The sequence below is a fragment of the Gadus morhua genome, chromosome 17, assembly GCF_902167405.1.
Source record: "Gadus morhua chromosome 17, gadMor3.0, whole genome shotgun sequence".
NCBI classification, from domain to species: Eukaryota; Metazoa; Chordata; class Actinopteri; order Gadiformes; family Gadidae; genus Gadus; species Gadus morhua.
The window spans coordinates 2,426,310-2,438,597 of NC_044064.1; the positions used below are offsets into that span (position 1 = coordinate 2,426,310).

The following is a 12,288-nucleotide window of genomic DNA, read 5'->3' on the forward strand; positions in this document are numbered from 1 at the left end:
GTTCTTCACACTCTGGCCTCCTCGTCAAAAAGAAACCATTGGATGAGTCTGAAATCCGAAACCCCGGCATTTACCCAACCCCCCACCCCCGGAGGGCTCATTAAGAATAGAATAAACTGTGGCTGATCAAACAGCGCCATGGCTGGCCCAACCGAGGGTCCAGTGTCACGGCGCATAAAGAGAGTGTAACTTTAGCGCTGGAAAGTTTCGCCCCATCATGGTCACTCATTTATTCCCTGGCCACGGAGACCAAGTGTTCTCAGCTTCCCGAGTGATGACTTTCCCAGTGGGCATTCTGTCTGGAGCTCTGATTATCCCGGGAACATCAATGAGACAGTGTGTGCGTGTGTGCGTGTGTGGGGGGGGGGGGGGGGGGGGGGGGCGTATGCGTCTCTCGAGGTACGTGTGTGTGTGTGTATGTCTCTCTCGGTGTATGTATGTGTGTGTGTGTGTGTGTGTGTGTCTCTCAGTGTGTGTGGGTGTGTGTGTGTGTGTGTAACTCACATCCATCGTAAATGAGAGCGCCGAAACAAAACAATGGTGAAACATCGCATGGCTACTAACTCCGTCTGGTCTCTGACCGGGGCTAGTTGGAATTAACCGGGTGCAAGCAACGTACTGGGATAACAGGGATTACCAGGCGATTTCAGGGCTGAAACAAGATGCTTTGTCTCCCATCCCCTTCCACCACCATATCAGCCCAGCACTACACAGAATTCCCTTCCTCTGCAAAAAGCCTAAAAAATATTTCTGGCACAAAAAGAACAGTCATTTACGAAATAAATGAATGAGTCAAATTGAGTTTAAGGAGGGTTGACCTGATTTAATACAGGCCTTAGTCTTTGCCACGTTACACATTCAAAATGTAGGATCATTGGAACTCATTCGTGGCAGAAGAGGGCAGGATGTGTAACAGACATGTTTTATTCTGTCTCATACTCTCTTCCTCTTCCTTTTAGACTCTCCTTCTCACCCTCGTTGAACAAGCATGCAGTTAAATTTCTCTATAAGGCAATACAAACTATTGCACACAGGGGTTAGAAAGATCACAATATATTATCATTTTGACTCGACTTAAAAATAAACGTATCAAAACAATATGAAGGAAACACCGAACACGCAGTACAGTACATCGGTACCAAAAACGAAGACAACTGATCAAGCAAGACCAGAATCTTTTTTCTTGGCAATTTCGTTTTGTTTTAGATAAAAACAGAGCTTATTTTGAAAGTAGCCCACTAGACACACACACACACACACACACACACACACACACACACACACACACACACACACACACACACACACACACACACACACACACACACACACACACACACACACACACACACACACACGTTTCACATGTGTTTGTCTTATCACCCGACCGACCGTGCCAAACCACAAACAGGTATGCAAGCTTAAATGCTTAAAGCACCTTCAAAAAGGCCACAATAGTATAGCTTAGGGCAGACAAACATCCAAGCAACTGTCTTGGAATCACCCTTGAACAACAGGAGTACTTTTTAAAACCGGTGTGAAAGGCTTTACACTAACGTACAGACAATAGCAATCTTAGAAAAGCCCAAATTAGAAAAAAGATCAAAATATAAAAAAAAAAAAAAAAAAGAACTTTGGATCGGAAAAGAAAATTGCACAACATTTACTGAGATAATTGCACTTGACGCCGTTTGCACCTCCATTAACAGCAACCTTGAATAAAAGTTACAACAGTCATTAAACCTTTTATTATTATTTCCGAGACGCCAGATCAACTGACTGACGCAACAGCTACCGTGTGAACACGTTTAGCGTGACGCATTTAAAGATACAATTCCTCCCAGAATGCAATGTGGCGGTGGGAGTTCCAGATGTGGGAGTTCCAGATGTCAGGGCTGCACTTAAATCCACTTTACGAGGCATGACTGCTCCGCTGTCAAGCTTATTATTCAAAGGGGATAGCACATGGGGTGATAAAATAGCCTGTGATGCTGAAGCATATGAATAAACAAAGCATAAAAAAACAGAACACAGAAATGAACCGGAAAATTATTCTTCTGGAGCCTCTATATTGACTGGCAAGTGGCAATGTGAGACCTTAGCGTTTACACCATACACATAAATTAAGAATTAGGATTCACGGTATCGTCAAGATAATTAATTCACAACAACCTGGCGCCCACTTGTTGCTACGAGAGTCAATCCCAACGTCTTTTCCAAAACATATTATCGGCCGTCATTTCTGCACATCCTTCCTTTAAAAATAAAAAACACATTAAAACAATCCGGATGAAGCACCACCACTGTGCACTTCTCCTCTCTACCCGAAGCAGTAGTACTCATCGGATTCAACCCTGAGTTTGAGCGGTGATTTGCCAAACGCCGTCTCGCCGTTAATGACGCTTTTCTCCTCAAATGTCTCGAGGTCCGTGGGCGAGGGCTGGTCCGGGAGGTCCTCCCCTAAGGTGTCCAGGTAGCTGCCGACCGACAGCCCGTCCAGCCCGTCGCTGTTGCCGTCGTTCAGGCTGTTGAAGCTCCCGCGCAGCGAAGAACCGTCCTGGCTGTCTGATAGGCTGTACAGGCTGCCCATCAGGCTGCCCTCCTGGCTGGCCACGCCCCCCTTGTCGTCCATCACCCAGCGGATGGACTCGATGCCCTCGTTGATGGACATGAGCTGCTGCATCAGCTGCCCGTCAATGGCTCGCAAGTGGGCCTAAGATTGAAGGGGACACAGAGCACATTAGAACAAGCATACACATAGGTACACACACACAGTTGTACCTTGAGCATCAATCTACTGTTTTGTGGGAGCGTATTCGCGTATCAGGTGGACGTATAGGAAGGGCGGGGTGAAAGACCTCACAGAAGGGCGTTGGAGGCCCACAGATCGATCGATCGATCGATCGATCGTCCATGATTTTTTTAGTCAATATAATTTGTGTTTGAAATTGTAAATAATTATACATGAAGAAAATACTTTTGTTTTGAGAATTTGAATGAACATGAATACAATGTTATTCATGTTACATTGTCATTGTACAAAGTCTGACAGCATTTACACCATGATCTAAAGTGGGACAGGCGATCGATCGATTGCACACACACACACACACACACACACACACACACGCACACACACACGCACACACACACGCACACACACACACGCACGTCCTTGCGTCCTCTTCAGTGTGTCACCTTAATCACATCCAATAGTCGCTAGAAGCCAAGTATAAACAAGATAGTCGAGCAGAAGAAAATAAAAACACTGTCAGCCGTATAAGGGAGAGCGGGCAGTTCATTCCACCTGTTGAAAACCAACTCTGTGTCATGTTTTCATTCCGTGCTCACTGGACAGAACATCCTGTGCTGTAATTCTCGTGGTGGCAGACACAACAATACATAAACAAAAAAGGTGTCCACTGTGGTGATATGGATCTGTTGTTCTCCCTGTATTGGCACCAGTCGGTGAACTCAGTCCTCGACTTAAGACGGTCACAGTGAACCAGACAGAGACAGCGGCTCGTCTTAACTTCCTGCCACGGACACAACCGTGCCTTTGATTAGCTCCGCCGGTCAGATGCACTCTCTGGTGTCTGGGTGTGAGTCTCCGAGCCAGCCCCTCCCCCCCCCCAGTACCCAAACACACACTGATCCCTGCAGGCGCTGAAAAGACTGTTTCCCCACCGCTGTGAACGGCCTTGATAAAACAAGAGCTGTATGTGTGTGGCTGCTTGTTGAACAACAATAAACCTGGCCACTGTTGATAACCACTGAGGCACTGCGTGAGGGTCTTATCTCCTCATGCAAAGGGAGCTGGGTTAGTGGCTCCTGCTTGGATCTGCAGAGGTGTAACGCAAGGATGTCTGCATGAAGGGTTGCTATATAGGCATGGGAAGGGTTTGCCCTCACTGCCATTTTATTCTTGCATGTTAACTTGATTATGATTGATGACTTGTTTGTGTCCATATCATATTTGAGCAAATGTATATCACACAAAGGCACGCGCACGCACACACTAAAGTTAATTTAGGACCTAAGGGTCAGGATTTTGGATACCATATGTTTATCCTCTCAAAGACCGAAAGCCAATCTACGCATGGCTGCACGCGACATGTTCCAGTGGTCCCATGCATTCTGTCTGCCGTACGACATGGGTCTGAACGTCAAAGAGGAGGAAGAGACGTTGGCTCGACTGGATTAGGGATTAAGATGTAAACACAGTCTGGGTTCACTGCAGCACAAAAGGGACCAGGAAGACAGCGCAGACTAAGTAGTCTCATAATGGATTTAAACAGTCCCTTTGTGCGGCCGTTCCCTTCCCCCTTGAGACTAGTTGAATATGCACTGATAACATCTCAAATCTCAGCTCACTCTAAGTGAGGTCATCTCATGAATTATTCAGTACTTCCAGGTCGAGTTGAAACTCCGTAGATGTTTTCGTTTGTTTTGTTCGCTGCTGAGCTGACTCAGTATAATGACAGGGCTCGACTACAGCTGGGGAAACGCGGTCAACTTGACCATCTGCCCAGGCCTAACTCAGGGCACGAATGACCCTGGCGATCCGAAGGGGATTTTCCCTGATTGAGGGTCAACTGAGACGACTTGACACTCGTATCGACTTAAGTTAAGCTGCTGCAAGGACCTTGAATACAAAAAACTGAATGGCTTAGGCATCATTTCATTAAAATATCGGAAGATATTTGAGGAAGGACGGTAAAAAGGTGACACTTTTTTGTGACTGAGCTGATTGGTTAGAATCATGACACCTGTTGGAAGGCTGTCAATCATCACTGATCATATGTTTTCAATAAAGTTTCCAAGGCCCATATAAACCACCTGTATGTCAGGTTGCAGATGAAATGCATCTAATCTGTCCAATCAGGGACAATTGCCCTATATTAATAATCGAATGTCTTTTATAGATGGCAACTGAGTCATCCTAAAGCAATTACCCTCACATTGGTCTTGGGACACAAGTCGGTAGATCTACTTGACAAGATATAGATATAAATCAAAACGGTATCGGCTTACACCTTGGGTGTCCTGCCATGGGGGACTGCAATCACATTCAAACAGATCAGAGTCCTGTTGCGTTCGAACTACTCAGCGGACAGATTGCATCAATCCATGCAATGTGTGGGGATCAAGTGGGGATCACTCACCATTTCCTGCTTCAGAAACAGCATCTTGCTCTGCAGTCGCTTCAAGTCTGCAGAGTTGGCCCGGCACTTTACCGCTGTGCTCCCACTGGACTTCTCCTGCTTCTTGTCCACCTTCCCTTCCACCAGAGACCGAACCAGACTCTCGGGGACTTTGCGACCCAGTTTAGCCTCCAGATCCTTAAAATCCGGCATGACGCTGTCTTCTTCCATGCTCAAATCCGAACGTATACAACAACAAAAAAGTGTCCTTTGCAAGGCTGTCTCGGCGCGGTGCAATCACTGCCAATAGCTCCGAGCCGTCAGCGCAGCAGATTATGGGGTTCCGACCTCAGAACTACTCCCAATGACTTCATAAGCAGAGAATAGGTCGGAGGGTGGGAGGTGGTGGTGGAGGAACCGGGCAGCAAACTGTCCACAACGAGCAAGTCCCCTCTCTCCACTCTTAAGAGGAGGTCGTTTGGTCCCAACAAACCACACTTGTTGCCCAGTACTTTGTTAACCAATGCAAACGGAGGATACAGCAGAAAACAGCGCAGGCTCGCAGATATAGATATATATATACAACCTCGGTGGAGGGGAGCGGCCGGCACTGGTAGCGTTCAGGACGTCCGAGCAGGGAACAGTGTGTGCGCGGCGTACGTCGCAAGGCGGGACGGTGTGATTAGTATAACGTGCTGTTGGGCGTGGACACACCCAGACGGCCTGAAACCCGACCCCCCGACAGGTGGGAAGGGACCCATGTAGATGCAGGCCTCTTTCTATATTCCCTGTACGAGGAGATTATAGTCTTACATTTTGTCCGGTTGTGTTTCAATCATGACTTGAATTAGGGGATGTCCTCTATTTCCCACTTGATGAGTAAATAATAATAATGCCTAATATAATTTAGGCTTCACCTTTTTTTAAATCACACATTGCCTTTTAGGCCTGCAGGCAAATTAAAAAAATAAATACAAAAGCAAGTGTTGAGTTTAATAAACACGATGAATAGCAAATGTCTGTATTTCTTTATTTCACCAGTGACGCCTCTCAATCCATGCCTTTCTGTTTCTGAGGTTGCACAATGGCACCCCCATGTGGACAACAAAACCTCCAGCAGGATGGTGTCTAACAGAGCCTTACATAATGCTATTTCACGATGTAATGTTTGCTTTGAGATGGTACGATATGTTGACCTATGTATTACCTCATTCTATTTCAAGTTTTTCTTAGGTTTGGGGTTACAGTAAAGTGTAACAGATTGTATTGACCTCAACACCGTTATTTATTTAGAGACTTACAAAAACATAAACAACTTTACACAAAAATGGCAACAATACAGCAACACTGATCACTGTGGGAATTACATTTGAGCGGTTGTCTATTCATTTGTATTCAAAACTCCTATTACGTGAATAGCACACTTTTTTTGATATTCATTCAATCGATTCATGTTCATTTACTTAAAAGATATGAATAAAAGATCAGAACCATTATCTGATTGTTGAAGCCTTGCATTTGATGAATCACAATCATATAGGTGTCCTGTCCTTACTTTATTTTCAAAATCAAATTACTTTTACTTAAATAAATAAACATATGTATTGCTCAGTTTACCACTAAGCTACCAACCGGCCTATTGTATCAGTTAACAAAATTCTGCGGACTTCTTTCACATCTATATTCCTTCTTCTTCAACAAAGCTTTCTACTGCATATTGTATTTTAGTGTGTCATGTTGATAAGTTACATGCATCCCACTGTTTCAAATGACGCGTCATTATTCCATACCCTCGCTCGCACAATGTGTGTGTTCGTAGACACCTGAACAAATGACCCACACGTTTATAGCTGCATGTCCTTTAAAGAAAACCCGCCGTGTTCCAGACCAGCGCTAGGTCTACTGAGACCGCTCGGGCGCTCTACTAGCCCACCGATTGGCCTAGAAGGACCATGGGGGCGGGACCTAGACCACGGACTGGCTCTTCTCGTCGTCGTAGCGCTGGTACTGCTCTCCGAGCAGGGGCTGGCGGCCGTCCATCCCGCTGGACTTGCTGCGGAGGGCGCAGGTGGCGGCGGCGAAGACGATAGCGACGAGGAGGAGGGAGGCCACGATGACGATGATGATGATCTCCGTCATGGTGAAGGGCGCGGCTGCGGAGCGCATGGAGGAAGACGGCCATGGTCGTTAATATGGCGTCAAACATGATCGGCTTCAAATCCCTCTTGGGGTCAAAGGTCAGCAACTCACGATTGAATGAAGAGATCAAATAACAAAATAGGGTAAATGAATACATTTTGCAAATGTTTATAGTTTTCTTATTTAAAAGTATATTTAGTCTTGAATTGTCTGAAGTTGAACCAAATTTGAGTGAATCTAAAGCTGTGTCTGAAATCGTTCCCTATCCGGGATATAGTGCACTATATAGGGTGCTCGCCATTTTGTAGTGCTGTTGGAATTTTCAGTGGTTTTCATTTCATTCACAATATAGTGGACATAAAATACCCACAATTTGAGCGAACATACGATGTTCCCTACATGTCACTCCCGTATACCACAATGCAATGCGGTCGAGTAGAAATGTTCAGCGTACTGTCCGAATTCTTGTTTGTTCGTTCCCTATATATATCATAAACACTATAGAGGGAATAGTGAGTGAGTGAATAGGGAAAGATTTCGAACACAGCTACATTTTTCGTGTGTTTTTGGGGTTTGAGATTGTGTTTGAAATGCGGTGAAATCACTGGAGCCTGAAGAGAGTCCCTAACGCCTGAGTGAGTCCGTCAACCGGCCCGGTAGTGGCTCATGTCTGGGCCTGGTGTCCTGTACCTGGCCACACGGCGTCGTAGGTGTAGCCGAGGTTCTCCGGTGCGGTGAGGAACATCTCATTGTTGGTGACCGGGGGCCAGAAGGGAACCATGTTGTAGCCCTTGTTGTGGCCGATGGGGGCGTTCTCGTCCGGATAGATGGCCTGTTCTGTTGGAGGGTTGAGACGGAGATGGAGCTGTTAGCGGCTAGCTGTTAGCGGCTAGCTGTTAGCGGCTAGCTTGTTAGCTGTCAGCTGTTTGACGTTACCTTATTATTTGTTTACAAAGCATTGAGGTATGGATATATGAATGGATAGAAAGAGAGACAGACAGACAGACAGACCGACAGACAGACAGACAGACAGATAGACCAACCGGGGCCGTGTCTCCTCAGCCACTCGTCGAAGATGGCGTCGGTGTAGGTGTGGAGCAGGACGAAGATGGGGTCGTTGGGGGAGAGGTGGGTCTGGCCGCCGGTGCCGTTCAGGAACAGATGGGCCAGGTTGTGCAGGCTGCGGACGGCGGGGTCGTAGTTCCCCTGGGGGGCGCTGTAGCCTGCGGACGGAGCAGGGAACGGACAAGGTTGGAACACGGTGCATTGAGTCAGAGCTGGAGGTTGTTGTGTGTGGGCGTGTGTGTGTACGCGTGTGTGTGTGTGTCAGAATGCATGTTTGTGTACAACACTATTTGGGGATTTTGATTTGAGGGCAAATCATGTTTGGGTGCCTATGGACGTGGCCATTTTGTAATTTAAATTGTAAACAATGTTATAGCCATCCTGCAGACGCTTCCATCCACGACAACTCGGTGTGAATTGAGACGTGGTAATAGGTTTGTGTGTGTGCGTGTGTGTGTGTCTTAACGGAGCAGGGAGAAGTCAGCAGTCCTCCTGTTCTAGGTCAACAGGTGTGCGTACCGGTCGGGGATCGTACCCAGTACCTGAAGGTACCCCTCGCCCCTGAACCATCTCTCACCCCCCCCCCCCCCCCCCCCCCAGCCAGCTGCGTTCGACAGCTCACCTTCGATGGTGTTACGGAAGCTCTCGGAGGAGGTGGAGTAGTAGGGGGGCGTGTCGAAGGCGTTGACCTGCAGGCAGTCGGCCACGTCCTGGGGCTCGGGGAGGCGCTGCACCATGGGCCGGTTCACGTTCCCCGCCGGGTTCCTCTGGATGGGCGAGGTCTCCGAGCCTGGAGGGGCAAGGAGGGGGGAGGGGAGGGTGAGCCTGGGGGGGGGGGGGGGGGGTAGTGACCGCGGGGCGCGCACACACAAGCACGCACGCACGCACACACACACACACACACACACACATATGCACAAATTCCCCCACACACACACACACACAAATACAAACACACACAAACACACACAAACACACACGTGGACACACACACACAGACACACTCAGATATAAAAACCTACGGGTCTTACGCATGGGGCACACACACACACACACACATACACACACACACACACACACACATACACACACACACACACACACACAAACACACACGCACAAACACACACACATACACACACACACACGCGGACACACACACACAGACACACTCAGATATAAAAACCTACGGGTCTTACGCATGGGGCACACACACACACATCCACACACACACACGAACACACACTCACAAACACACACACATACACACAAACACGCGCACACACACACACACACTCAGATATAAAAACCTACGGGTCTTACGCATGGGGAACACACACACACATACAAACACATACACACACACACGAACACACACTCACAAACACACACACACACACACACAAACACACACACACACACACACACACACACACACACACACACACACACACACACACACACACACAGACGCGCACACACACACACACACAGACACTCAGATATAAAAACCTACGGGTCTTACGCATGGGGCACACACACACACATACACACACACACGAACACACGCTCACAAACACACACACATGCACACACACACACACAAACACACACAGACAAACACGCACACACACACATAAAAACCTACAGGTCTTACTCAACACACTGGCGGCTTTGTGATGCTGTGATCCGTGCTGCGTTACAGGGTGGTTCGATTCTCTGAGATTTGGCAGGTTCAAAGAGAACAGTGTGAGACTGCCCCACTGCTGCCAGTAATACTTCCTGATCGTAATCGCCCAAGCGGCTGCGGTCACATGTCGACACGAGTCCTGCCGTCGTATGCAGCAGGCCGATTATTAAAGTAATCCTGGAGGCTTGTAGCATTAGAAGTACTAAAACTCTCCTGGTTGCACTGCGTTCTGTGTGGAGTTCCTATGGTCTTAATCAGTGATGGCCAAGGCGTTGGACTAAGGGGTTTTGTCAGGGTACTCTTGGAATAAAAAGCCAGTTATTCCGCCACCTCATTACTTTTAACCCCCGGGGACTCACAGCGGAACTAATCGTAACATTCACGCTTTTATCCAAAGCGGCTTGCAATAAGTATATATGTTAGCAGAAGGGGTAACAATATATCGCTGTCGGTACAGTAGGGATGTGCAAAGAACCATTGAAACTGCTAGGTCAACGCATTCTCCGTGTGCAACAAAGAAAGCTAGGATAAGATGCCACACAATGCTAAGTTCTTTTTTTAGGTGCCAGTACGTACATCATACAATAAGTGCGTACTTGAAGTGCCAGGACCTACAAACACACAATAAGTGTGTACATTAAGTGCCAGGACGAACAACACACAACACAATAAGTGTGTAAGAGGGGTGGGGGCGGGTGGGGTTAAGGGGGGAACAGTAACGTCAGTGTAAGGCGTGTCGTACTGTTGCAGATGGTGCCAAAGGTGTCGTAGTCCTCCACACTCTCACACATCACCCTCCACTGGGCGAAGATGGAGTTGGAGCTCAGGGCGTTGATGTCGAAGCTGTTGCGGGCGCCCATCAGGTCGTCGGTGCAGATGTCGCAGGTGCTGCCCCCGATGGCGAAGTTCCAGTAGGGCAGCGCAAAGCTTGGGTCCTGCAGCATGTCCTGGGGGGGGGGGGGGGGGGATTGATATGAAACAGTAAGGTTGGGTCGCTCTCGGCCCAGATATGGATGATTGATGATATATTGATTGATGATTGGTTTGAAGTCAAATTTCCCAAGATTCAGGTTCATAAAAAGCAATTGCATTTAATGCCACGGGTTGTTGAGGCCGGAAACTGTACAGATAAATATGTCTTAACATTTGTTAATCAGTAAATATACAAATTAAAAAATATATATTTTTTTTTTTTATATGGTTTTGCTGATAATGACACAAACATCTCGTTAAATTTCACCCAAATACGTCAAATAAACACAATAAAACACATCATGAAATTTCGATGCTCGCACTTGATTAGCTCACCTGCATGTCTCTCTCGAGCTGGATCAGGTGGTACCTGTGCCACGTCACGAACCCGGGCCCCTCGTGCGAGAAGTCCACCCCGCCGAAGCTGGCCTGGCCCGCGCCCAGGAAGGTCTTGCTCACGGAGTAGTAGTGGCTCCAGACGAAGAAGTTGTAGATGGTCACGTTCTCGAACTGCACGGTGTTCTCGTCGGGCCCGAAGATCTCCTCATAGCGGCGCGTGGCGATCACGAGGTCGGGGTGCACGGTGCGCTTGGCCTGGTCCAGCGCGCTCACGAACGCGCTCTTCTCCGCCGCGCTGAGCAGCATCACGTTGCGTCTCACTGGAGCCCGAGGGGGGAGGGAGTGAGGGGGGGGGGGGGGTGTTGTGGATCAGTGTGTGAGGAAGTGAATGAGGCAGAAAAAAGGACCATTTTTCTTTTACCCAAGAAAAAATCCCATCACATGATTTTTTCTCTTTCTTCCTTTCTCTCACATATTCTCTCTCTCTCTCTCTCTCTCTCTCTCTCTCTCTCTCTCTCTCTCTCTCTCTCTCTCTCTCTCTCTCTCTCTCTCTCTCTCTCTCTCTCTCTCTCTCTCTCTCTCTCTCTCTCCCCCTCTCACTCTCTCACTCTCTCGCCCTCTCCTTCCTTTCTTCCTTACTTCAGTTCTTTCTTGCGTTTTCAACATTTAAAGCATTGAAAATACTAACTTTTGCAAGTTATTTCAATTTAAATTATCCACACATTGCTCTGCTATGTATGTCTAAGGGAGAATTTACTAAATTCGATCCCTTAATTCCCACCCATCAACGTAAGATTATATACCGTCATATAATAGCCTACAGTACAATACGGTAATACAGTAGGCCTACAATAACAACTCAAAAATAACATAAAAACCCATCCACTCACCCACAGACACCGCCTGGTCGCAGTTCACCCCTGTCAGGCCGTGCCGGCA

General features: G+C 47.6%; 2 protein-coding genes across 2 annotated transcripts in view; both read right to left on the minus strand.

The window, feature by feature from the left end:
• Positions 1 to 797: 797 nt before the first annotated feature.
• On the minus strand, positions 798 to 5,826 carry lurap1l (leucine rich adaptor protein 1 like). Its single transcript, XM_030338706.1, has 2 exons — positions 5,166 to 5,826; positions 798 to 2,713 (listed from the first exon to the last, which is right to left on the minus strand). Exons 1-2 carry the CDS (start codon positions 5,373 to 5,375, stop codon positions 2,321 to 2,323), a joined length of 603 nt encoding a protein of 200 aa, XP_030194566.1. The 5' UTR covers positions 5,376 to 5,826; the 3' UTR covers positions 798 to 2,320.
• A 329-nt stretch (positions 5,827 to 6,155) lies between these two features.
• The window catches only part of LOC115529729 (5,6-dihydroxyindole-2-carboxylic acid oxidase), a 6,590-nt gene continuing 457 nt past the window's right edge, over positions 6,156 to 12,288 (minus strand). The window contains exons 1-7 of the mRNA XM_030338705.1: positions 12,240 to 12,288; positions 11,347 to 11,669; positions 10,781 to 10,985; positions 8,971 to 9,138; positions 8,327 to 8,506; positions 7,974 to 8,120; positions 6,156 to 7,297 (exon numbers count right to left, since the gene is read on the minus strand). The exon at positions 12,240 to 12,288 is cut by the window's right edge and continues 457 nt beyond it. Coding sequence (XP_030194565.1) covers positions 7,110 to 7,297; positions 7,974 to 8,120; positions 8,327 to 8,506; positions 8,971 to 9,138; positions 10,781 to 10,985; positions 11,347 to 11,669; positions 12,240 to 12,288 — 1,260 coding nt within the window. The 3' untranslated portion in view covers positions 6,156 to 7,109. The remainder of the gene's footprint in view (positions 7,298 to 7,973; positions 8,121 to 8,326; positions 8,507 to 8,970; positions 9,139 to 10,780; positions 10,986 to 11,346; positions 11,670 to 12,239) is intronic.

Coding starts and splice junctions, on each gene's coding strand:
- lurap1l (XM_030338706.1), bottom strand. CDS start 5,375: ATGGAAGAAGACAGCGTCATGCCGGATTTTAAGGATCTGGAGGCTAAA. Junction 2,714..5,165: donor TGTTTCTGAAGCAGGAAATG/GTGAGTGATCCC, acceptor CTTCAATCTTAG/GCCCACTTGCGAGCCATTGA.